This window comes from Suillus subalutaceus (assembly GCF_016647625.1).
Source record: "Suillus subalutaceus strain FC151 chromosome Unknown DFJ58scaffold_292, whole genome shotgun sequence".
Lineage (NCBI taxonomy): Eukaryota > Fungi > Basidiomycota > Agaricomycetes > Boletales > Suillaceae > Suillus > Suillus subalutaceus.
In genome coordinates this window covers 1826-26964 of record NW_024540541.1, presented here as the reverse complement: position 1 = coordinate 26964, position 25139 = coordinate 1826, and the positions used below count along the sequence as shown (strand labels likewise).

The 25139-nt window shown below is 47.7% G+C and overlaps 6 protein-coding genes across 6 annotated transcripts; 3 read left to right on the top strand and 3 right to left on the bottom strand.

Moving 5' to 3' along the window:
* Nucleotides 1-872: 872 nt before the first annotated feature.
* DFJ58DRAFT_918290 (uncharacterized protein) lies at nt 873-2723 on the top strand (the record flags this gene model as incomplete). Its single annotated transcript, XM_041395591.1, has 11 exons — nt 873-902; nt 935-958; nt 1085-1129; nt 1341-1433; nt 1506-1534; nt 1745-1790; nt 1829-1848; nt 1897-1955; nt 2017-2112; nt 2175-2194; nt 2511-2723. 11 exons carry the CDS (start codon nt 873-875, stop codon nt 2721-2723), a joined length of 675 nt encoding a protein of 224 aa, XP_041235496.1.
* Nucleotides 2724-3171: 448 nt separating this feature from the next.
* DFJ58DRAFT_848311 (uncharacterized protein) lies at nt 3172-6179 on the bottom strand (the record flags this gene model as incomplete). The annotated part of the gene is made up of 16 exons (XM_041393609.1): nt 3172-3480; nt 3533-3547; nt 3604-3683; nt 3744-3875; nt 3896-4021; nt 4047-4083; nt 4110-4282; nt 4331-4421; nt 4499-4551; nt 4605-5175; nt 5225-5445; nt 5506-5560; nt 5728-5790; nt 5891-5968; nt 6032-6083; nt 6157-6179. 16 exons carry the CDS (start codon nt 6177-6179, stop codon nt 3172-3174), a joined length of 2079 nt encoding a protein of 692 aa, XP_041235495.1.
* Nucleotides 6180-8239: 2060 nt separating this feature from the next.
* Nucleotides 8240-9721, top strand: DFJ58DRAFT_252218 (uncharacterized protein). The gene is made up of 3 exons (XM_041379481.1): nt 8240-8537; nt 8591-8800; nt 8853-9721. Exons 2-3 carry the CDS (start codon nt 8598-8600, stop codon nt 9628-9630), a joined length of 981 nt encoding a protein of 326 aa, XP_041235494.1. The 5' UTR covers nt 8240-8537; nt 8591-8597; the 3' UTR covers nt 9631-9721.
* Nucleotides 9722-11862: 2141 nt separating this feature from the next.
* DFJ58DRAFT_252154 (uncharacterized protein) lies at nt 11863-13809 on the top strand. Its single transcript, XM_041379480.1, has 15 exons — nt 11863-12044; nt 12096-12162; nt 12219-12228; nt 12278-12297; nt 12349-12381; nt 12441-12473; nt 12594-12622; nt 12689-12703; nt 12882-12942; nt 12995-13049; nt 13107-13205; nt 13267-13377; nt 13436-13479; nt 13540-13565; nt 13627-13809. The coding sequence occupies exons 2-15, from the start codon at nt 12109-12111 to the stop codon at nt 13775-13777; spliced, it is 741 nt and encodes a 246-aa protein (XP_041235493.1). The 5' UTR covers nt 11863-12044; nt 12096-12108; the 3' UTR covers nt 13778-13809.
* Nucleotides 13810-14139: 330 nt separating this feature from the next.
* Nucleotides 14140-15021, bottom strand: DFJ58DRAFT_824163 (putative Asp/Glu racemase). Its single transcript, XM_041392144.1, has one exon. The coding sequence runs from the start codon at nt 14892-14894 to the stop codon at nt 14163-14165; it is 732 nt and encodes a 243-aa protein (XP_041235492.1). The 5' UTR covers nt 14895-15021; the 3' UTR covers nt 14140-14162.
* Nucleotides 15022-17959: 2938 nt separating this feature from the next.
* DFJ58DRAFT_711156 (CHAT domain-containing protein) lies at nt 17960-21218 on the bottom strand (the record flags this gene model as incomplete). The annotated part of the gene is made up of 2 exons (XM_041383837.1): nt 21116-21218; nt 17960-21068 (listed from the first exon to the last, which is right to left on the bottom strand). Exon 2 carries the CDS (start codon nt 20930-20932, stop codon nt 17960-17962), a length of 2973 nt encoding a protein of 990 aa, XP_041235491.1. The 5' UTR covers nt 20933-21068; nt 21116-21218.
* Between the last annotated feature and the right edge of the window lie 3921 nt (nt 21219-25139).

The following is a 25139-nucleotide window of genomic DNA, read 5'->3' as shown; positions in this document are numbered from 1 at the left end:
AGTTATTTACGATGCGTCGTTGATCTGATGAACACGCAAATCGCTGGGTGATGTAACCCACCTTAATCTTGAGAAAAAGCTTACTTTGTTGTGTTGGACAGCGCAACCCACGACGTCATGAGGAGGACCACGCTATGTTCCATTCACAAGTACCCGAGGTCCAGGAAGGAGGTCAAGTAGTTTCATAGCGTTCGAATTTTGACAGGATCCTGGATTCGGTATCGGTCTACATGCAATCGATCAGTGGCCTTTCAATTGATAGTGTGCATCCTCGTGGAATGTTACTGCATGTCGTGCAGAGGGTGCGGCAATTCTTGCCCTCCGGATCCCTTGTTTTCGGGAAACGTTACGGCCGCCAAGTATAGTGGAGACTTGGTATGCCTTCCAGCGGCGTCAAGGCGCCTCAGAACTATGGTGACGGTTATATTTGCTGCCAGTATTCTTAGTCCGCGTAACCCACCACAACACACCAGAACAAAAAATACCACAACGACTACATGCCGTGATGCGAATTTTTCAATCAACTTGCCAGTGTGTCTATCAAGCCTATACACAGCAGGTAATCTTGTTTTGCATGTTACTTATTGGAGGATTTCTCAGCTAACTCGTGTCTAGTCATGGCGGCGTGTCCGCGGCTCTAACCAACCCTGTGTACTCGAGTACAAAACGCGGTGCTTACCATACTGCGCGGTCAATCTATTCCTGCATCGCGAGTAAAAATACACAACCCTTATAGAACAAGGGTGCCAGGGAAGCTCTGCCCTTCTCTAGTGTGTTTTGCGTGTTGATAGAGTACTCAACTGTATGCTTCTGACACCAGCTGTAAGCTGCGCCCTGCCTAGTGCATCCTGTGACTAATTGAAGGATCCATCATGATCATCAAGCTCAGCCCAATGGCGACAGTATTCACAGCCTCCCCTTGACGGGCTCCCAGCTCATTCATAAAAGAGACAAGAAGGTATGTGCGCGAAACCTGGATCTTTTACTTCTCGAGTGAATGCAGATGGAATATTTGATTCATGACATCGCAACGGCCAGGAATTTGCAATTCTTAGTTGTGCGTTCTTTCTTAATATGAAGGCAGGATATTAACGAACATGTGGTCACCAGTACATTTGCAGTTGGCAAGGTTAGAACGAGGGTAGAAGGAAAATCAAGTATGAACTGCTTCTTCGCCGTTCTAACCTGACGGTCCAGCGTCGACGGCGACATTCTGGGCGGACTTGTCCTGATCTATTCATGTCCGTTCTTATGTAGACCTATGATTTTGTTTGTTCACTTCACGAAGAGGTAATGCACTTGTTCCGTGATACGCCTTGTTTTGGATGTTGATGATATAGTGTTCGAAGTGGACATTCCTACTTCGATTGCGCTGGACAAAGGTCAAAGGCCTTTATATCATTGCACCATATGTCCCATTTGTCCTTATCATCGTGTGTCTATGTCGTACGTTCATTCCCAATACCGCACACCCCACGACAATAAATTGACGTGCTTTGCTTCAGTGGCCTTGGCCCCAAATGAGAACCCCAAGGTATGTGCAGTGGACTGTCACTGATGAGAACGCTTACTGTACGATTTCGCTATTAAATGCCAGATATTGGGCAATATTTTCACATGTACGCGCGCAGTCCATGCTGCATACATCATTACCGAGCGTTGCTCTTTCTTTTCACCTTGCACAGTTTTCAGATTGATATCGCTCACTTTCCCTGAATTTATCTCTCCTTACACCGCGACATAGATGGTCTCCTGATCAGATTCACCCAGGCTTTTATATTCTCAGAAACGTATGCACTCTAAAACAACAATATAATCGTACTTGTAGCCGTGCTCTCCGCCTTTTTTGTGAGTCACATGCGCACTCCGCACCCTAGCTCATGTTTGACGAACCAGTCAGGCCACTATCGTATTATGCATCGGCCTTTTGCTTGCCGCTGGTGCTACCTCTGAAGGTTTGTGCTCTCCCTTTCCACCGCCATTATACTATTCATTATATTCACTCCACTTTCGCAGTCGTGACTGGGATCCCAGAGACCCTAGGCTGCTCCCGGAGTTCATACGGTATCCGACTCTTCTTGCCTAGTGTTCTCATGTTTGTGTTTCAACTGGGTATGTGGTTGGGAACGGGGAGCATACATTGCAGACTCACACGCTGACTGACCCCTCTCCAGGACTAGTCTACCTCACGATCGTACGCGTTACACAGAGCTGACGGTCGGCCGAGGGCCCTCTGTACGCCATGCTGGTGAAGCATAACATATTAAACTATGTATGCGGTCTTACGTGTGTTTCTGTGCTCAAGAGCGATGATTACCGTTTCAGAAGTCTTCTCGGCCGTGAATGTTGTTTTGCCAATGCTGCTTTTAGATGTGCGTAAGCAGTACCCTTCGATATGGTGTAGTCATTGATGTTTTGCAGATGTATTCTGTATACTCCTCCCTTGCAGGGTATGCACGTCACAATTCTACTGTGAATTCCTACTGACAGTGTCTATATACAGTTTGTAGATCCTTATTCTTGCAATCCTTGCCACGCGCATGCACCTCTGCCTCTGGCATATGGAGTGGCACGTGGACGGCTCTGAGGCCCTCGTGCATTTCTGTGTCCGACATGCCACATGTAGGCTGTACGGTGTGACCCGTGGCTTATTCGGCGTCGTTTGTGGAGTGGAACTTGATCTACGAGATGACCAGTCAGGAAATCGGGACGTGCTCGTATAACTCCCTCGTAGGAATCCATTTTTGTCATAGGAGTAAGACGCATTGAGATATAAACTCACGAGCAGGCCAATCGAGGACAACGTGAACGATCATGATCATGATCATGACGACGACGACAAGAAGCACCAGGATTTCAGTAATCGTATATGCATGCAAACTACACAGGCAGTTGTGAGGTAAATTCATCTTCCACAAAGGTATCAAACAAACAACGTATCACTGTTGAATATACACGAGTGTTATAAATGATGTCGAACAGCGAGGATTTCGCCACAGAGCCTCTTCGTAGTAAGGAAAACTAGAGAATGAGATAGAACTAAATACGTGCCAGCGAGAACATCGGAGCTGCCATGCACAAATATTTGACGCAGGCTTCTGACGACCGTTGCACATAGCCAACACCAAGATGTTACAGTCTTTATCGTGTCCAGTGTTTTCAAACCCAATGTTACATCCCATCGTTACGGTCAACTGCCTGACTATCAATTAAACTCCTCATTGACAGCTCTGCTTCGCCAGACGTGGTGCTCGCAAAACAAACGTCTATCATGCCTGCGCGACGTAAGTTAGCCTCCGTCGGATGTTCCACATTTTGCAAAGCTTCTTGGACAGATGGTGAATGATAACCCAACCATAAGAGTTGCAGTGCGCCTGCATTTGAGATGGGAGCCTGACTGTCGCGGGATGCATGAAATGCTCTTGTCGTGTGTAGAGCCAATCCCAACATGATCACCGACGCAGAGGTCGCAAATAGCAACTAGAATCAACTTCGACAAACTATCATTGCGTAGATAGTGTCGCGAACTCACAGGAAGAAGGGTGATCTACAACATGTGTGTATCAGTCAAATGGAAAGAGGTTCTGTGCAGTTAATACTTACATTCAGGCGTAAGGCAATCACCTCCTCGTAGGCAAGGGCCATCCCCTCGCCAGGTTGAATTCCTCCATTCATTCGCCCCGCTGAGTTGGTGACACAGTGTGAGTAATAACAGACCCATGCATACTAGTATGATCTCTTACCCATCCAAGTGAGTTGCGCAACTGTCTGCGCAATAGCAGCTTCTAGTATATCCGGGCTCAGAGTGAAATTAGAAACGGGAGGTTGGTCCCAGTCGGTGGACGATTGGAGATATTGAGCTGAGAGATTCAATCCTACCAATGACATTATAGACCTAGAATAAAAGGCCATAGGTAAGGCATTGTAGTAGCATGATAGTGAAAGCAAGGTCCGAACTCATCCACAATTGAGGGTTCGCTAGTATATCCAGATTGATCTATAAATTGATACCCGCTACCACCTGCAACAGACAAAAGGTAACCAACCTAGTGTAGACAACGGATTATTGAACTTCGGCAACCACTAGAAACGAGTGGTGTTTAACGCACATTTTCTGACCAGTCGGTAGATGTCCACTGAAGCGTTTCCTCCCATTGCGTGGATGGCTGCGGGACAGGCATAGGATTCTCTAGAGTGTTGGTTTGCATGTCGATCACCACTGCGGTGTTGTTCGTTGACAGTGAGCATTGCATGAAATAGACTTCAATGGTTTGGTTCACAGCTGCAGAAATGTTTGTTATGGTGATTACATTCCAAAAGGCAAACGCACCTGGACATACCCAAATCGTCGGTACCGCAACCTCCTTTTGTACTGAAGGCTCGATCTCCAACAAGGTAGAGACCATTAACAAGACAGCAGGCTGTGCGTAAATTTGGGACTAATGTGGGACAGCCGCCGATCAGCTCCAGGGTAAGCACTAAAAACCTTGACACAAACCATATTGACCGACGGACTGCCCCCATATTGAAGTACTCGTATCTGGTCTGCCCCTGTGGGTATTTTTAAATATGATGGAATAACATTTCACACTATGTTCACGTACAGGGGGAAGACGCAGTCATGACCATAACATTTCCACTGCCAAGCGGAGCGGTTGCTGTGTTGTTATTTCGAGAGTATGTGACATTTGGAAGTAATCCGCAACTCGAAGTTATCGTCGTTGCATTCACAGTTGCACGTCCGACTACAGAGCTCGTTTGCAGGGTGTCGTAGACTGTATTATTGGATATCCCTGCAGAGACAAGTCCAGGAAATCGACTGATGGCCGGTAAAGATCCAGTGATAGCTACCGGGTTTTCGGTAGTACTTGATACATCCACCCATCCTAGTGTTGTTGAAACATTAGTTGTAATAGAAGAATTGAATGTTTGAAATTGTAGGAGAGTGGAAGAGGTGACATGCAGCACGGAAATGCATACAAGGTAGGTTGTCACAGCAGTGGTTGCCGACAATGATGCAGATATATGAGTTTGTTTCCAGACACTACTGAGTGCGGAACCAAGGCCTGCCCATGCGCTGGAGATGTCGTGTATGGTAGTTAATTTCAGACGGCGTACAAGCGCCCTTGACATCGCAAGCCGTTGGGTAAGGAAGACCAGAACAGCTGTGTAGAGCTAGACAAAGCCTGTCATTGGTGTACTGGTAAGGAATCAGCGGACACACTGTGTAAAATGCTTGTAGTGAAGCACTCAGCACCACGGGCCAAAAATCAGCGTTCGTGGGCGTGAACGAGAGAGTCACATTGTGTTCCCAGCGATATATATAAGACACAATGAGCATGACATGTATCATGACCAGCATGCCGTGCAACACGTAACATGTGCATGCAGAGAACGATCCGCTTTCATTTTCTGAGGGATTTTTCGGGCGAGTCATCCGGGACGCTGTGACAGTGAAATCATGATGTAGTCGGTATTGGCATACAGTAGCAATAGCTAACATACCGAACCAAGTCCCTGGTAGCTGCACGATGGGATGCTCGCTGTTCGGAGCTGAGGCCTGATGAAAACGACTAGTTTTAGAAGGGAAGAGGTGCCACGCACCGACGTATCTGCGACGAAAGTGAACGAACGAAGCAAGGTAGAAACGTGTTCATGATACCCTGTTATCATTCGGTTCCTTCTCGGTTCCTTCAAATATCTCGAAAAGAGCCAAGCTTCACTGACGGCAACCTTGTTCCACAAGCGTTCAAGGTACAGGTTCCGGGAGATGATGCCATCAGTGAATTCCTGAGTCCATGATATGGGTAGTCATGAGACCTATATACCGATACAATTATGTATTCCAGAAGAAATTAGTGTTGTTCATAAATGACCGGTATTTGTGCACCTCGTCGTAATCTGCGTGTGTTTTGAGTTTCGTCTTGAGAGCGTCTACTTCTGCGCGAGCAGCACCTGCTTTGCGAGCCTATCACTAGAATGTTTATTGCTCTTGTTAATCATGCATCGCCGGACTCGAAACAACACACACCTTCTCTGAAATCCGCTCCTCTGATCCATCAGGAAAACCCTCCGATAGAAACCTAGGCTACTAAGTATGTCAAGTTCAACAAAATTATCTCATTCATTATAATTTGACACAAGTAGACAGCTTACATGATTTGATGCCAAGCAGTCATTTCAAGACCGTGATAATCCCTATGGAACCCAGGCTGGTATCCGGTTGGAAATCAATCCAAAAGACCGTTTCGCCTATGTTGCCGTCCGGACATCTGCGGAGGGGGTGATGGTACGCCGCGTCGAAGTCATCGTCTGATGGGTGTAAACGTGAGAATGCTTTCCAACTTGAAATTGAGTGGCTGAGTCTGTAATACACGCTGGTGTATGAAGCATTTATTCGTACTATAAGAGACTCTAGAGAGAGGTGGCGGGCATAAAGTGGGAAGAAACTTCCAGACATAGAATGTCATGTGGCACTCAAAACAGGGAGGCAAGCCCATGCTGAGATATTTGAGACAAATGTACTAGCTACGAGACCCGCGGGAAGAATGAATCATACTTACCGAGAAATATAACACCAGTGGCAATGATATTGGTGGGCATTCGTAACAACTGGATGGATTCAAATGTTCCAAACATCCATGTGCTCCGGGAAGGTTTTAAGAGTCAAACCCCGCCCAGGTTCGGACCAACGACTGTCTGCTAGACCTCCAGCCTCCCTCACTTGAGGCTATAGTTACGCGCGCGGTAATCTTGACGTCACCAAGTACTGACGTCGGGGCGTGAGATCGGGTGACTTGGATCATGTTCTAACGCCATCAATGACCGTCGTCGGTGGAGATACACAGCAGAGGAATAGCACAGCACGAGCTCACCATATGGATTCTTAATGCGTTTCGCCTTGTTGCTAGCTTGTTCCGGCCGCCGAGCAGTAGACAGTACCTGTGGAGAAAATCGAAATACCAATGATTGAGAACATGTCTCCAAAAAAGATGCACCTTCTCGTCATCTAGTGCAAGAAATGCGACGAGAGGAAGTACTAGGTCCTGGACATTGCTGGAGTTCGATTGGTACATCGGCATTTGGTTGAGCGCGACGAAAGAGTTGAGGAATGCAAGCGAGGAGCCCACGTTACAGTGACCCCCAGGATAGTGCAAAAGCACGGCAGTGGCGATGTAGAGGGGGATCAGGATGCAAACGATGGGTAGTGGAGGACTGTAAACATAGAAATCAGCACAAGTACTATGTGTAAAATGAGATGAGGGTAACGCAGAAGACCACGGTCTTGCACGTTATCAAAAAGTCTAGCGGCACTTGACGGGGGGCGGACGTTGCCTAGAATCACAATGTCACAATCAATGTCAAGATCAAAGGCACGACATATGCCTTAATGTAACAACTTGCGCAAGTGGAATATTAACGTGTTTTATTCTTGAAAAACCATGAGATGATATATACATACCTTCTTTTTTGAGTTCAGATGTTTGTGCCTAACAGCCATTGGGAACGAAATAACGAGTGGGAGTCAAGTTGGTACTCACATCAGGTATGGGCAGGAAGTATTCTAGGCCAACTGTTTTGAAAATGGCTTGAACGTCCTAGACGTACGCGTTTTGATGCATCACGAGCTGTGGATAGAAGCTTTCCATCAGCGGAGAAGGCCGCATACTAGACGTCCTTTTCGTGTTGTTTGAAACTTGGAGGTTTGTGTCAACATTCTAGAGACACGCTGCATCATCCCAAGATGTGTTCGCACTTAAGATTCAGGCCTGTCAGGAGTCGGTCGTTCGGAATTAAAATGGTGGATGTTCAAGGGTGCCATGTGGCAGTGTTGAACTTCTGTCCCGTCTTGATCGGAAAGTTCGGACCCTGAACGGGTTCGGTGACCGCTCTTCACATCCCACACTGTTACTACACTATCCAAGCCTCCACCCACAACTCACTCACAATCTGTACTCCAGCATACTGTCCTCACAGTGTTCCCCTTCCATTTGTCAATGACATTCCTGGTCTCAATGTCCCACAACCTCCGAACTGTCCGGTCCTTGCAATAGTTTGGCCGCTTGAAGACAATGACATCCACCCTACTCCTATCCCGTTCTCCCCATTTCGCCAGTCATCACCCATCTGTGCAGCACTCTATTGGTCCAAAAGTCGAAGTGGGCCGTCATATGAACATGTGATGATGCGCTGCCCCGCGGCAGGTGTGCGACACCGGGTACGTAGTTTGTATGGCCTTGCGGGGGTTAATTCTGACATATTTTCATCTTAGCATGCGGAGAAAACATAGTGGACGTTTGGGATCTCAATCAAGGAAATCGTTGACTGTGTCGCTCACCAGTCGCTCACCATCTAGACTCCAGCATATTACCTTCACAAATTCAGAGTGCCCTTTCCACTTGACGACAACCTTCCTCGTCTCAATGTCCCACATTGCTTGAAGCTATGGCTACACACGCGTGAATTTTGACGTCACAAGTCGCGACTTGATCGACAACTTGAATTTGAATTTGAACACGTGAAATCAAGTGACTTGGGTATGGCCCCTGTTCTCCTCCTATATAGTCAACCCATCAGACCCCTCCTTCAGTACACATATGTCTTATCCGACATCAGTGACTGTTGTTCCGACCACGACATCGCCAACCACATCAGCATCCCCGATTACTATTTCCACTTCTTCGATATCTTCCGTGAGCAGCAGCAATGCCGCAACATCAACTACCCCTGCAATGAGTAGAACAACTCCGATTGCAACCTCCATGACACCCGTGGCAACTACATTACCCACTACGATTACGTTGGTCCTGTTTTATCTCGATTTTTATACAGTCGTTCACCTGATCTACCAGATCAAAACCTCCCTACGGATCAACAGCCGTCGTCACCACAGAGATATCCGCAACCACCTCTGTTGCTGTTCCCACACCATCTCCTGTAAACAACTCATCAAACACCGGCGCAATCGTAGGTGGCGCCATCGGTGGTGTCGTCGTCATAATCGTCCTCCTTGGGCTTTTCCTCTTCTGCCTACGCAGGCGCAGAAGGCGAAATGAATCTGACGGGAACCTGAACCCCGATCATATCGTTTCCCATTCCTCAGGTGGCAGAACCCAGCCCCAGATCGACCTGGGGGAAGAAAACGAGAGCACCCCCTTACCTTACCCTGAACATGATAGGAGCATGCGTCAATATGGAGAACCGTTCCTACCTGCGGGTGCCGCCCCTGCAGGTATCCACCGCACAACATCCCCACTCGGCTCTCCCTCGCAATACAGCGACACTGCCACCTCCCCCGGCGAGGGGTACCCCTCTCAGGGCTTCGTACGCCCAGACTTGGGCCAGTATCCCCAAGGAGGGCCGAACACATACGCAATGCAGCAAGCAGACTGGCACACCACGCGCCCACTCACAACACCTGCTCCAAGAGTCGGCAATGCATCTGCATCTTCTTCCGGTCGCGGGATGAAAGAGCGAGAAACCGCTGCTACAGCTGGCCGCCAGGGGCTCGTCCTACCTACGCAGCTAGAAGTTGACAGTGAGGGGTCTGGCGCTGTTCAGCACCAGGATGCGGGACAGGAAGGAGAACCGAGAGATGTTCCGCCTGCATATGAGTCTATAGGGCAGTAGACTCGTCGCATGCATGCATGCAGGGATCCAATGAAAATTATCCAGCTGTCACGATTGTGTCCAGAGTGATAGCCACGAAACTCAACCATAAGAGATGTTCAAAGCGTTCACCGCCGGATAAATGTGAGAATGGACTCTTAGGCGACGGCGAAGCAGCTGTCCCTACCATGAGAGAGGGGTAACTGAGTGCAAACAGAAAAGAGAGCTTCAAGATATAGCAAGTCGTGTGATGAGCGCCCCATGAGAGGGAGGGAAGTTCACGCCAAGATCACTGATGCCACTTCACAGTTGTGTCATTCAGACGTTAGCCCGCGTGCTTTGAAGAATCGCATGACGATTGACTCCAAATCAAAACGCCGAGAACACAGATACCAGCACCATCAATCGAACGTCTTTTTTGATGTCACCAAACAAAACCTGGGCTAGAAAGGGATGAGAACGTGCGTAGGAAGAGTGAATCATGTACACCTACCGAGACATGACACCAGTGACAATATGAATGATATTTGTGAGCATTTACTTGCATAACACTTCGACCGAGTGGTGGATCGGGCTTGTCCAAGCAGTGTTTTTAGAAGACGCCTTCAACATTGATGCATACATTGACACAACGCTGTGTGAAATCACCGAGATGGATGGTACCTTGGACAATCGACTTACCTTGGGCTCTGTCAATCCTTCCGATGACAAAAATCGCTAGATTTAAACATGTGATGGATTAAGATGTTGAATGTGGAGGACAGAAGGTTACCAGTTGGCAGCTGGCGTTTGCACGACCACGTTACGGTTGCTAGCGGATTGATGATGAGTTGGAGAAGGAGCAGGGTAATGTGATAAGCCACGATAGGTATTGAAAACGGCTGACTTACCGTGATGAACCTTCCAACTGGAGTAGGCACTGGCAGAACGTCATGTAGGTCCTAAGTCAGTTCAGAACATCATCGGTTCAGCTAGCCTGTGTTGCCCATTTGGTAAGTATTATGAGAGGGCTGAGAAATTGTGTGCTTTGCATACTTAGCTTGATGATAATGGGCTCCCTCGTGCGGCTGCTGTGTAAGGTGCGGACGTATGGCTGGTGTCAATTGTTTGGGAATAGTACTTTTCCCAATGAATGACACCAGCCCTACGACCGTGTTATGTGCATGATCTTGACATTACAATCATATACAGTCGTTCAAACGTTCGTTCATGCGCACGTCATGATCAATACAAGATAAGTATCAATGAGTGAATGTTTCAAACTCCGTCCGCGTTATACCTAAGTCTACATTGCAACGTCATCCAGATGCTACAGGAATTGAATCAAACGCAGCACAAGGCTTACCCCCTCATTTTCTTCCACTCCTTCTGTTGTTCTGCCAACACCAAGGTGAACCACTTCAGCAATCCCGGTTAAATTAATAATCGATTCCCTCCTCGGCAGCAATATTTGCGCAAACATCAAACACCCGGTACGATCCAACAACTTCCATGACGCCCGTGGCAACTACAGTACCAACTACGATATAATATTGGTAATCTTTTATCAAGTACTATTCGTCTACACTATTCACCCGATCTGCCAGCTCATTAATTCCAAACCGATCAACATAATCCCTGTCCCCCTCCCACTCCCGTAAACGACTCAATAGGTGGCATCGTTGGCAGTATTACTACAATCTCCTTCCATTGGCTCCTCTTCTACCTACGCTGTCACAGAAGACGAGATGAATTTAACAGAAACTTTGACCCTGATCGTGTCGTAGCTCATCCCTAGGGTGGCACACTGCCCTGGATCGACCTTGGAGAAGAAAACGAGGTCACCCCTTACCTTACCCTGACCGTGGTGGGAGCATGCGCCAATCTGGCACCACCTCCATATCCTGGTGGACGAATCTGCTTTCTCATTTACGATCGCAGCGATTCCGTTTACTGCTATTGTTCTACGTAACGACCAAAACTTCGGACTGCATTAGGGCATGATGACGATGGCCACAATAAGATATGTGACATCCCCGAGCTCTGCCCTCTGAGAGACTCTGCAACACACCAATATGATTGCACGGGTGCCCCATATGTAGACCAGCTTCGTGTTGCGCCCATGATGGAAGAAAGTGAGGCCTTGAACCTTGATAGACTAATCATGACGATCTCTTGCGTACATAACGCGCTTGTAATAGTTGTTGATTCTCACTAATAAAGTCACGTCCCCATTCACCACTTGCAAAATAACATGATCCTCTAGTGGACAGCCACGCCTCAAATACGGACCCATCCTGTCATTATCGGCGTCAGTACCGGATAATTGCAATAAGAACCAGCAAGTCGACTGACGCAAGCGTCCAGTCGGACCGGTGTGTCGAAGACCGAATCAAGGACAACTTCGAGCGCCTTTCGTGCAGGAACTTTTTGATCACAACTAGCGGCTCTACTTGGTGTGTACCATTCAATCTTGATACCGCTGATCCGACGTTACAAGTAACCAGTTTGTAGATATTCATGGAATATTCGGCTGACGAGATCGCAGCGGCCAGGGGTCTACAGTACTTAGCGGTGCGTCGCTTTCTGGACACGATGGCAAGGCAATAACAGACATCATGGGTCACTAGTACATATGCAGTGCGTACTGTTTGAATTACTTGTTCCGCGTTTTAACGTGACGGCTCAGCGTCATTGGCAACATTTTGGGTAAGCTTGTTCCGGTCTATCCCGTCCGCCGTTAAACTCGCTTATATCCAGGCCTATGATTATGTTTGTTCATTTCACGAAGAGGTGATGTACTCGTGCTGTAATATCCCTTTATTCAAATATTGATGACATGCTATTCAAAGTGGAATTTTATGTGTCGATCGCGCTGGACTGAGGTGAAAGTCCTTTATATCATCGCACGATATGTCCCCTTTTTATTGGTCATCACGGACATATATCGTGCGCTCAATCCCAGTATACATCCCCCTATATTTATTTGACAGGTTATGTTTCAGTGCATTTCTCCCCGAACGAGAACACCAACGTATGTGAATATGCAGCGGAATTGCTTACCTGCCGATGAGTGACGCTGACTGCATGACATTGCCAGAAATGCAAGATACTGGTCAATATTTACTTCGGTACGTGCACAGTACATGCTACATGCATATTCTTGCCGAGCACTGCTCTTTCCTCTTACAGGTTGCGGAGTGATATCACTCACTTGCTCCGAATGTATCTCTCCTTCCTCTGCGACATACACGTGCTTCTGATCCGATTCCTCCAGGCTTTTTTGTGCTCAGGACATATGTGCTTTGGAACAGCAATAGGATTGTACTTGTAACCATGCTGTCCACCCTCTTTGTGAGTCCCATGCCCTCAAAATATCTGATCCCATGGTTGATGAATCAGTCAGGCTACTATCGTATCGTTCATCGGCATTTGTTTTAGCGCTATTGCTACCTCTCGCGGTTTGTGCTCTCACCTTTCCCCACTTACTATTCGCACGTATTAACTCCACCTCACAGTTACGACTAGCGTGGTCCCAGGCATCACAGGCTGCTACCGGAACTCAACCACTGTCGAATTTTTCATGCCGTTTCTTCTGTTACTTGTCTTTCAACTTGGTATGGCGCCGGGAACTTCGACCATACATTACAGAGACGCAATGACTGACGCTCTCCTCAGGACTGGTCACTTTAACACTCACACGAGTCTTCCAGACCTGGAGAATGTCCAATGGCGGTATGCACGCAATTCTGGTGAAGCATAACATATTCTATTATGCATGCGGTCTATGTGAGTCAGCACTTCCATATCTTTATGTCCTCATCGATGATGATGATTATCTCGAAAGTTCTCTCGGTCATGAATGTCCTTGCACCAGTAATGTTTTCTGATGTGCGTAAATGTCCCTATACCCTTCAGTGAGATCGAGTCACTGACGTTCTGCACACCCAGCCTGCATATTACGTCCTCCTCGGAGAGTACGCGTCTTCAACTTTTGCTGTGAATTTCTACTGATAAAACCCCTACATACATATACAGGTCGCAAGTCTATATCCTTGCGATCCTCGCCACGCGCATGCACCTCCATCTCTGGCATATCGGCCAGCACGCCGTGTACGACCCTGAGGACCTTGTGTATATTTCTATGCCCGACATGTCATCTGCAGACCGTACGGTCACTACTGTGTGACGTTTAATCGTATGGCTCACTCATGGAGCGAGATTTAGACTACGAAATGACTGGTCGTGGGTATCTTGGTGTTATGAGTACCTTTCCGTTTTGAATCTTGATATCGCAGAGCCAACGCTACGCAAACTGTTTGTAGACATTCATGATCAATGATGAAAACTGCCGCCCGTTGCAACATGTTCTAGAATTCCGCCCTACCACGCTCACCTCATCCACGAACTCACTTTTTGTGGATCTCTTTTCCTGCAGAACAAGCCCAGGAAAGTTGGGTTCGCACATTTAGATGAAAGGGGCTCTTGGGGCTCGTATACTTCTCAGGCATCCGGCGCAAAATGGCGTTTCGTATATCATCTTCAATGTGCTATTTTTATGTTTATAAATCTGATCATGCCTCCTGGAATATTCTCCCCCACCCTTTGATCGCTTTAGTATCTACCCCACACTGCCTCAACATATCCCAAGTAACCGTAGTAACAGTATCCAACACTGGAACGCCATACTTTGCCTCCCAAAGCTCGACCTTATGCGCCGCTATCAGATTCGTGCAAAACGTCGAAACAGCCTCTGCGCCCCCCTCAACCACTTGCCCTACCAACTTCTCCAATACATCCTCACCAATCAGGGTAACGTCAGTGTTCTTCGCAACGCGCAGATGGCGTTCCGTTTCCGAGGTGACCTCCACCCCAATAGCGTTGTAGTTCTTCACAATCCTCTCCTGAACCTCATCCAGATAAGGCGTGACCAGTCCAAGCTTCTTGACCTTGAAGATATCCAAAGCCTTGTTCAAAGCCAAGACGGAGGTAGTGGCGGGTATACCGGTAGCTTTGGTAATAGCTTCACAGAGTTTTTCGTCGCTCTCGAATCCCATCCATCCTGCTGCTGTTCCGCTCCAGCCTATCATATCAACTTCGGCATGGGCAAGCAGTTGAGCGGCTTGCATGATGACTGATTGGTCAAACTGGGCGAGACCTTTGGCTGAGAGACTGATCCCCGTGACTGGGAAACGGGAGAAGTGAACGGAGACATTTGGAATGGAGGAAACGATCTGGAAAGTGAGAGGTTCCAACGCAGTATTTGAGGAAGGCGTGAGAATGCCGAGACGGATTTGTTTTGACATGGCTAAAATGCTGGGGGCAGATTCACGGTGTACAGAAGTCCAACTTGTTGTGAAGAAAGACGGACGAATGGCGACGTATGTGAGCTTGCAAGACTGATATAAGCTAACATGCGAGATTTAATAAATGGAAGATCATCCCCGACGGGCGTCCGAGTCATGACCTGCTGATCCAAGCTGATTTAGGTCTCATCGCCAAGACCCACTGGTCAGATATTCCTGTCTTTCCGGCCGTGCAATCGTTATCTCTTGGGTCGCCTGACTTTCGGACGATAAAGGCTGCTATGTGGAGTATAGTATGATGATAAATTAACTCACTCGTTCAGGTATTGACAACATCACTCACCTTTGCCCCCCCCCTCGAACGAGGGGGCCCACGTATTAGAATACATAACTAGTGGAATCAAGGGGTGATTTGTAGTGATTCGGTTTCAAGAGCGTTAATGTGTCAAAGTGTGGGGTGATCATAGTGCAACAGCAAGAAGACGCTTCCGTGGTTACATGGTAAAATAGACGCAAGCTATACTCGTTGTTGAAGGTGATGGTGGTCCAGATTCGACCTCGTGACTGACCAGTATCTCTTTACTGGGAGCTAGAGGCGACTGACCGCAATCGGGGATTATTTTGTGTATTTTGTATGCTTTGACTGGTGTGTATAGTACTCAAGTTTGGACGGTTCATTAGATACCTCTGCATTGTGGGGAGGAGCGTTCGTAGGAGCAGCTATATGCATAGATATTCGGGGTCGAAATAATGCATCCTCAGTATGGTAGGATGTATGAAGGTGGGAGTTATGGCTTCGTTCTGGTTCAATGGAGAACTCGAAGGTCAGTCAAACTCAATGTCAGGGCATAAAAATGAGAATCATATGAGGTGGTCTCGTGTCGCAAGACATCCACAATTCAGTACTACTGTAGAGATACGCACCTAACTTCGACATGATTTGGGTGTGACCAACTGAACATTAGCTTCGATACTTCGAAGGCGGGTGTGACCTGTGACATCTGACAAATAGCTTCGAAGCACCACTACCAGCCGCTGTCAGTGCCTGCAGCAACAGGCTCTCGATTGGTCAATGCAAACAGTGATCCTCAGGTTTGCGCTCACCATGGGGCACTTTGTATCTACCCATCTGTCAGGCTTCTCTATATATGTATACAATGTCATATCAACATGGATCCTCCAATGTTCGGTAAGGCATCACTTCAGCTCTTGGATGGTGAACTCTGAAACAATCCTGGACAATCATGGCACTGATGACATTGAGAGTGGTCGTGGAAAACGCAGACGCACTGCAAATACTCGTTACAACGATTTTTGGCAACATTGATAGTGTTCTACGCATTTTTTTTGTATTTTGACAATATGTCACAAATTAACTTCGACGACCTTGAATTTGTGTGACAGTCACTCGAAATAGCTTCGATTCGTTGGGCCTGTGACGGTGTGACGAAGTTAGGTGCGTATCTCTACAGTAGTTCTGAATATTGAATGACAGTCCCAGTCCTCCTCAGACTGCTCCAAGTGCCGCCCGGTATTCAGGCCTGTATATATTCTTGTATCCTGAATCCTGATGTGCCCGCCAGACTTGTTGATATTTTGAGTGTCATCGATGTGTTGAAGTCCAAAAGCCCAAACTTATGTAAGTTGAGATGACCTCATCCGGGCATCGTGAAAATATTCATCTCGTACGCCTATCGCCTACCTGACTTGTTCTATAACGTGCACTTCCTTCCCTTGATTATAGCATTACTTGCTCATCCAGTACATTTGAATCTGATTGGCGTGTTATCCCTATGATATTCATTTTAACAGCATTCTTGAATGTCTGTCAGGGATATCCAAGTCCTCGCTCACGTGGTCCTCAACATCATCATATACATCCATTTCTTTCAACAACTTCTGAAAAGGATGTTGATACTGAGACATCTCCCTCATTCTCGAAGGCGGCCTGGCACGCCCTTTTCGATGCCTTTCCCTCGTAGCCAGATCCAGGTATCCACGCCTCCTCAGCGCTCAGCGCATCGATAAGGCGACTTGTTCACGGCACTTCCCCAACGCCTTCTACTTAGCTTATCCTCGATCTGCGTCGCTTGACATCATTCTACAGTGACTATCCCATTGACTAGGATCAAGCACTTTTGACGGTCACGATGTCTGGTGCGGCTACGGAGCCACTCGAATCTCATCATGTGCGAATCACCTGTGCGTATTCTCTGATCTCTTTGCAGAAGGAATTCATCCTTCATAGGACAATTAATCTCGCTGGTGTCTCCAACGGCCTTTAATGTGCACTGGCACAGAAACAAGTAGCTAAGTATTGAAATATTCAGTTCATCCGTTCATCGTTACGCGGGCTACCTTAAGCATGATCGGGAGAGAAGATCTGTTCCCAAATTACCCGCGGACACCACCATTCCTGGAATTTTGATGTTCACCGGCGGATTTGTGCAAGTCTTTGATGGTCCAACGTCCAGGCATCCGTCCTTCACGCTATTTCTCTTCCAGATTATCCATTTCCTTGCGAGCACTAGCCCCCGAAAATTATTCTGATTCGGGAACTACCTATGAGAGGTAAAGTTTCTGTGGGGTCCGCCTGGCGCCATCAGGATATGCGTTGTACTGATGGTACTTAACACTTTCGAGCAGAGATAATAGAGAACTGGTGGTGAGGGTTGAGCGCTGCAGGACTCAAGTGCGTGGAAGAAGCGACAGTGAGGATAGAGACTACTTGTAGCATCCCCCCAAATAAAAGGAAGACAGTTGTTCATTCTAAAATTTAACGCTTGAAGCTTGAAGCTGAAGGATCGATGGTATGACTGGAAGGCGCGAGTCGGCTCGACTGGCCTGGCTCATGCTAGTATCTAAGTACTCAAGCAGAAGACGAGGCTGCAAACGAATCGAGTACACAAGAACTTCAGTGAACAATCTAGTCGACAAAAACTATACAAAAGTAAGGTACTGAGCTGGAGCTCAAGAATATATCAAGGTCATTTTACAACAGTCGGATGAAAGGAGATCGCAAATCAACAACACCAGATGACAGCAATACGACGTAAAACTAAGAACTACACACCAATGTGAATAAAAACCATCCTCTGCTCGAGTGGAACCTTCGTCTTCACGGCATGTGTAGCACAGTTGAGCGCCCAGGCCGCCTTTGTACAGTCCATGACACCGTCCTCTTTCATATCGAACATATATTTGTAGAAAGCTTCAACGACGTGTTTTGCGACAGAATCGTCGACCTCCCACAGCGTGCCAATGACGCTCTTGAACCCTGAAAACTGCAGACCAGCTGCAAGGTGAATCACTTCGTCGGGTGTCTCCTCATCTCCGACGGCGGTGTGACAAGCAGATAAGAACGCGAACTCAGCGTGCGGAATGTCTCTGTCCATGATATCGAGCAGTGTCAGATGTGCATCTCTCATGACGAAATGCGAATCATAAGGTTGTGTACAGTCCTGCTTGCCATGACACGCCAGGTGCACCCAGGTGTTGTGCTGCAAAGCTTCGAGTGCGCCTGCTCGTGTGGCTGCGTCACCAGAAATAGTAGTACGGTTGGCAGTCGCGGGGACGAGTTTATGAACGATCTCGAGCTCGCTGTCAACAGCCAAGAGTGCCTTGCCATTCCCTGCACCCGGTTGACCTTGCCCGATCGCCACAAAGGACGGAGGCACACACTTCTTCATCAACTGTCTAGATCTGACCAGAGCCGAAAGTGTCGGCGTGTAAGAGCAGATGTAGAGATCTTCCAGGCATGGCTCCTTAGAGCGATCTGCCTTTGTTTGAAAGGGGTTGGCTGCGTGGAGAGGAATGGACGTGAAAGCTGCAGTTGGACACAGCCAGATTCGAGAGCGGCGTTTTAGTTTGAGGACGAGCTCGAGTACGTTGACGATGGGTAGCATGATCTCCTCCCATATTATCCGCGAGAGCACTATGAGATCCGTCCTCGACTCCGTTGGGTTCATCCGAGATGCTTGTCGTATTGCCCTGGCGAAACGATCCTTGAGATTGGTTAGATCTACGAGAGTAACGGATGGTAAGGGAACATGATGGGGGTCTCCTGATGTTGGGACGATGATGGCGCTGCACGAGTATTGGCTCGCAATGAGGATGATGACTTGGCCCTGGCGCGCTGCCGCTTGCAGGTCTTTATAGGAAGGTGGGAGCAGGAACCGCGAGAACGGGCGAAGATCACGTATCTCAGCCACCGCAGCTTCCCATTGCCTTGTGAGTCTCCTATACTCTGTCGCTGCCCGGTCGGCAGCAACTCTGTCCGTGCTGGCCGCAGAACCCTGAGCATCAGATAGGTGTTTGCTAAGATGTAATAACTTGCGAGCCAGTTCGGGACTCATAGACTCGAGATCTTCGAGTGGCGTCCTGAGCCGCGATGCCAGCGACCACTGCTGGCCACGACCCTGCTCCATCAGCTCAACTGCCCGTTGTAGATTTTCACGACGTATGGCACACGAGGCTGCATCTACAGGAAGCGATCCTGCACCACGAAAAGCGGTTGCAGCCTCACGCCGCGAGATGATCGACGATCGCGTCATCACGTGGCTGTCGAAAAGCTCAAAGCACATTTGGTATGCGTCGAGGGCAGATTCATGTTGATATATTTCGGCTTGGAGAGCCCAGTCAATAGCTACGAGGATACGTTGAGGCAAGCCTCCAGTAGGGTGTATCGACGACTGTCTGAAGTGCTCCATTGCAGATGACAAATCGATGGGTTTGTGTTGTATGCGGTAACGGGATAGATGAGCCCTCTGTAGCCATGCATAACTCACGCATTTAGCTGGGTGCAGTGAAGACAGAGCCGCCAATGACTCTTGGCAAAGAGTAATGGCCTCCTCGACATCTTCATTCTCCTGAGTTTGCGTGAAACGAGAGGAGAGCGCCGAGCTCAAATTCAAAAGAGTCGCATGGCGCTCTGGATCGTCAAGCCGCTGTAACTGAAAGGATTCTCGATACCGATCAATGGCCTCGTTAAGATCCTCAATGACATACAATCCGTCATATCTGGCTTGGAGGGCATGAGCAAGGTTGTTAAGTGTGATGTCACGACTTGGATGCCCAGGTGGGTGCAATGTCAGTGCCTCGCGATAGAGGCTGACAGCTCGGGTGATGTCATACAAGTCGCCACGTTTTTTGAAACGGGCGATGAGGGCGAGCCCTAGGTTGTCCAATGAGGCATCACGATATTTGTGCCCAACAGGGCGCAGGCGCAGCGCTTCTTCGTGCAAGAAGATGGCCTCATCGAGGTCATTAGGTTTGCCTTGGTGATCGAAGCGTAACTGGAGTGAGAAGGCCAAGTTGTTCAGGTATATATCACAGTCAGAATGTCCCTCGGGGCACAGAGACACGGCTTCACGACCGAGTTGTATGCTCGTGTCAAGATCGTCGATGCTGCCGTGCTGCTCAAAGCGTGCCCTGAGAGCCCATGAAAGTTTGTCAAGTGCTCTTGGACGGAGTTGATGGCCTATAGGACACAGCTCGAGGACGACTTGTCGAAGGTGGATGCCTTCATCAGATGCGTCTATTGGAAGACTGATGCATCCGTTAATCACATAATCGACACAATCTTCCCCTGCCACGATGCTACGAATGTAGGTGCCCTCTGTCCAGAGAGGTAGTAGCTCATGACAGATTTGGGCAGCTTCGCGGATGTCGGCAGCAATATTTTTCTTCTTGTGGCGCCAATTCAGAGCTTCGGCGAGATTGTATAGAGATAAGGGACGATCGGGATGGTGCCGCGGACGCAATGCAAGGGCGTCGTGGAAGAGAGAAATGGTGGTATCAATGTCTTGAAGATCATTTTGACTATAGCCTTCCAGGCGGGCCCACGCGAGGTTGGTGAGAGCCGTTGCACGGTCTGGATGGCTGACCGGACACTGGTCCAGAACCAACAAAAAATGCTCTACAGCATTGTTCAGGTGAGAGACTTTCTTGCTCATCACATATTTAGCAAACCGTGCGTGGCCCGCATCTGTATCTCGAGCCATTTTGCAGTCTGCGAGGGACTGCAGACGGAGTTGCATCAGCAAAAACTAATACAACAGAGTCCGGCGTCACTCACATCAAACAGCGCGTCGTTTTGATTGTCGTAAGCATGTACAACGGTGGCCTTTAGCGTGAGGGAAGGGTGGACCCCGCGCACGGGTGGGAAGGATATATCTACGAGATGTTAGTATATGCGCATGGATGAGGAGCAAGTGACTCACCGAATGGCTCGTCTCCGTGATCGAGTAGCTCATCCCACCGTAGTTTAAGTTTCCCGATGACTTCTCCGCTGCCTAGCATTCGATCGACCTCATAAGACGCCCTGATTTCCACTGAGAATCTAGGTGAGGCATGTGATAATCTATAAACCAAAGATCAGTTCTCGCATCGCGTCAGAAACTCCAAGGATTTTACAGAGTCACAGTATCCCCCCCACGCTACAGATTCGTCAGATGATAAGACACTGATGGCCGATTTCCAGTGTCTACTCGAGTCGACATCGATGGACACGTAAATACCAGTGGGAATGCGCTGGGAAGGGACTTTGAGATTTTTTCCGTTGATGACTGTAGATAGAGTGTGAGGATCATGAAACAGACACGAAGGTAATATGAAGTGACTCACCTTCAACTTTGATATATCGGGTTTCTGAGCTACTATGCGTGATTGTAGGACGAAACAAACGACGAATGACACGCAGCATTGGAAATTGAGAGGGTTTCAGAATAAGTGTAGGAGAATGCGAAGGGTGGGCGCGACGAGTGAGACTATGGATGAAGTTCGGCTGAGAGGGAGAGGAGAAGAGGTTGAGGGTTCAGGTCATGCTACACGTGTATTTCCATGTTGTCGAGGGCTGTTTGGCACGATAGACGCTGGTATGATTGCACCAAGCGCTGAGAATCGAGATCTCCAACCAGGATTAGCGAAGGAATCTGCTAAAGAAGCAGACAATATCATGATTAGTCTTCAAGGAAAATCACCCCGTCAAGCTTGAAGGGGACATGCTCAGAGTAATGTCTTATGTTGATTGTTGCTCCTGGACTTTGTCATGATATTCAGTTAGCACTCAAAGGCAAAATGTAGAATCGAGTGTATTTCGTAAGGTAATGGCAATATTCAAACCACTGAAGACGGTGCGCAAATGATTCTATACGACTCGTCTGATGAAACTGGCAGTGCCAGATGATCGAGAGCGTCGTGGAAACAACAGAGATGCAGCTTGCGAGAACACGACAAGTTGCAATATGAAAAAACTAAATGGGCCGTACAATAGATAACAATGAGTAACGAAAGCATAACTGAACAAGAGTCAGTATGAAAACGGCAATGAAGTCTTTACCTGAGCAACAGTCTTACTGGGAGACTCTATTGTACAGCCGACCCGCGCCTCTGGATGCCAGGAACGACCTCCTGGAAGAATTAAATGATGACATTGACAACAAAGAACTGGACCAGGGCCGGGATCCGAGGGGTAGTGACTGGCGGCGCCGAGGACGGCGCGATCAAAGTAATTGGATTTAACTATTTGCTTTTCGGTGTTTGCCGAAGATGATTCGAAGTCGCGCAAAATCAGACCTTTTTTGTCCGGATTGTGACCTGGGACAAATGACCATTTGACCCGATTTCTGTCCGGATGGAGGACTGGGTTCCATAGGCATTATCAGGGGTCCTAGTCGCGCAGTCTGCAGAGTACTATGTACTAGAAATTCAAAGATGGGTCACTCACACGTTCTCATCGATCCCTTCCCTCCCTGTCCTCGTTCTTACTTTGATTATATATACATGGAGACTCCATACTCAGCGCCTCGTCATTTAATTACCACTAGTCTACCACAATACCCCCCTCAATTCATCGTCGATTCGTGCCACTTGTCATGTCATGTGTCATTGTGTCATCATAGCTTGGAGAGTTGATCTAGGTAGGTCACTCGTAATCTGTTCTTGCTATTCGTTTGATGGTATTCACGCTCTATTTCTGTCCCAAAAATATCAAAGTTCACCCCAGACATATCCCAGGCTGTACATCAAACTTGATTCACGGAGATACTGGCAGGCAGCCATCCGAGTCTTGCCATTCGCAATATCTATTTAATTTGACAGTACTGTCAACCTACGGATATTGTCCTTACTCAGACTCGGAAGTGGCATAAGCTCACGTCTGCATAGACCTTTGATTCCACTTCGACCACATCCCGAGCAAGGCGACCCATCGGACTGAGTAAGGTACCACCAACAGTTTTTCCTTGACTGGCAAGGCACTTTTCTCGGCATCCATACACCAAGAAATATGGCGATGGTTGTGGATGAACGTACCTATATCTGGAAGAAGATTGAGAAAAGTTTGCCTAGGTGTGCTCGAATGTTGGAGCATGCGCAATTTACCTGCTTTTGTCTCACAGGTTCGTGTATTTGAAGTTTATAATCCGTGAAAGCGCTGTTTAGAACATCACAACTTTAAAACTTAAAGCGAGTACACGCGTCCTCACTTTTGGCCCTGCAGCAAATACTTATTCCCACTACTATACTAGGCTTGTGTTCTTCATGTTTTGATGGATCGCTCTGATTCACATGTTCATGAAATCAATCCCACGTCTTGTTTCTCCAAATTGTGGTGCAGCAAGTGCTTCATGCATGGGCATAATCACGTTCGATAAAGTAGTCGACAATATGTTTTACTGTATGTGATGGCATATCCTCCATCTTCCCTCGTGCCACTCACTTAAAAGAATGACTTTCACGTGTTGCTTTGCTCGTCTATTCTTCATTGTCCTGTCCTTACTCCGGTACTTTTACTGCAGGTCATTTCAAGTTTGGCAATCGGAGATTCATCACTCGTTTTCCTCGGCGCACGCTCCCGCGATCTCAAGGGGATATTGCAGAAGATATAATTATTCGCTCGAGTTTTTCTCCTCGTCTAATGTACTGGAAGTAGCACAATCTCTTCCATATGATTCTTACACAGGATCATCCACTAGGGATTCGGTGCCTAGCATGCGTTATTCCTAACACGCGAGACGGTGGGCACTGGTCGCCTCCTTGCATGATTAATTATTGGTTAGAAAGTCGGTAAGCTGCATATGGAATATATAACGGACCTGTCCATTCTAGCTCAGTTAGCATCCATAGTTCCATCATAGATCACTGAATGCAGTTTCTTTTCCATTGTATTTGCATATCCAGGTTGTGCCAGTATCAGATCTCGCTATCGACTATTATATCACTCCGCTTGGCAGCCTGCAACCTGACCCAGAGGTCGTCTTCTGTGAATGCCTGCTGATATCTTCCATGGGCGTAGCTGAAGTCAAGCAATACGATAAGTTGATTCCCCAGTGTGCATGCGTTTTCTCTTGTCTTTACTTGAAAGCTGACCTTGCCAAAGGCCCCATCATGTTTTGAACTACCATCCCTGCTATAACAATCACATTTTCGATGCATGACCAAGTCATACTTTGACCGTTTTCTACCGCACTCAACTCTTTTATTATGGCTGCCCTCAGGATCGATCACACTCATGCATCTAGAAGGTACTCATTACTTCACGAACCAAGAAACAGTGCGTCATGTTTCATTACTCATTCGACACCTGACGATCTGAGTTGTACCCAAAATACGCAGAGAATGTTCACAAAAGTGAAAAAAAGATATACGATGACGCTGAATACTATACGCAGGATTTGCTGGATGAACTCCAACGGACCGTTGAGCAGCCGAACCTCGCACTTGACATGTGGCAGGTTGACCTTGTGAGCGAGCAAAGGTCTTTAATGGTGACTCTGTCGTTTGTTGCTATTATTTCGCTAATCACTGATAGGTGTTTTCATTCGGTTGAACGACTCCAATCCCAAAGTTGTCATCTTCGACTTTAAAAGCGTCGTAGGTAGTAATACTTCTCAGCGGGTGTCGATGTTAATTTTCCCCTTTTTCCTTAAGCAGGATTTGCTATTCAGGCACAATACTGGTGTGTCCCATTGAAGTTTCGCACAGCGTCGTTTGCTTCGCTGATTCCTAACGAAAAATTTATATATTTAAGCTAACGCACGATGCAGGAGACATGAAGACTATATCCCTAACCTGTGTCCAGCGCAAAACCCTGTGGATGAAGTCAAGCATACGAAGTTGGTCCGTGCGACATGCGGTCAGTCCTTTCTTAGTCCTGATACCTTGACCTAATGATTCAATCGCAATTATCAGACCACTCAACATCAGACAAGTCTTCTGCAGCATTTCATGCTATCCTAGAAAAAA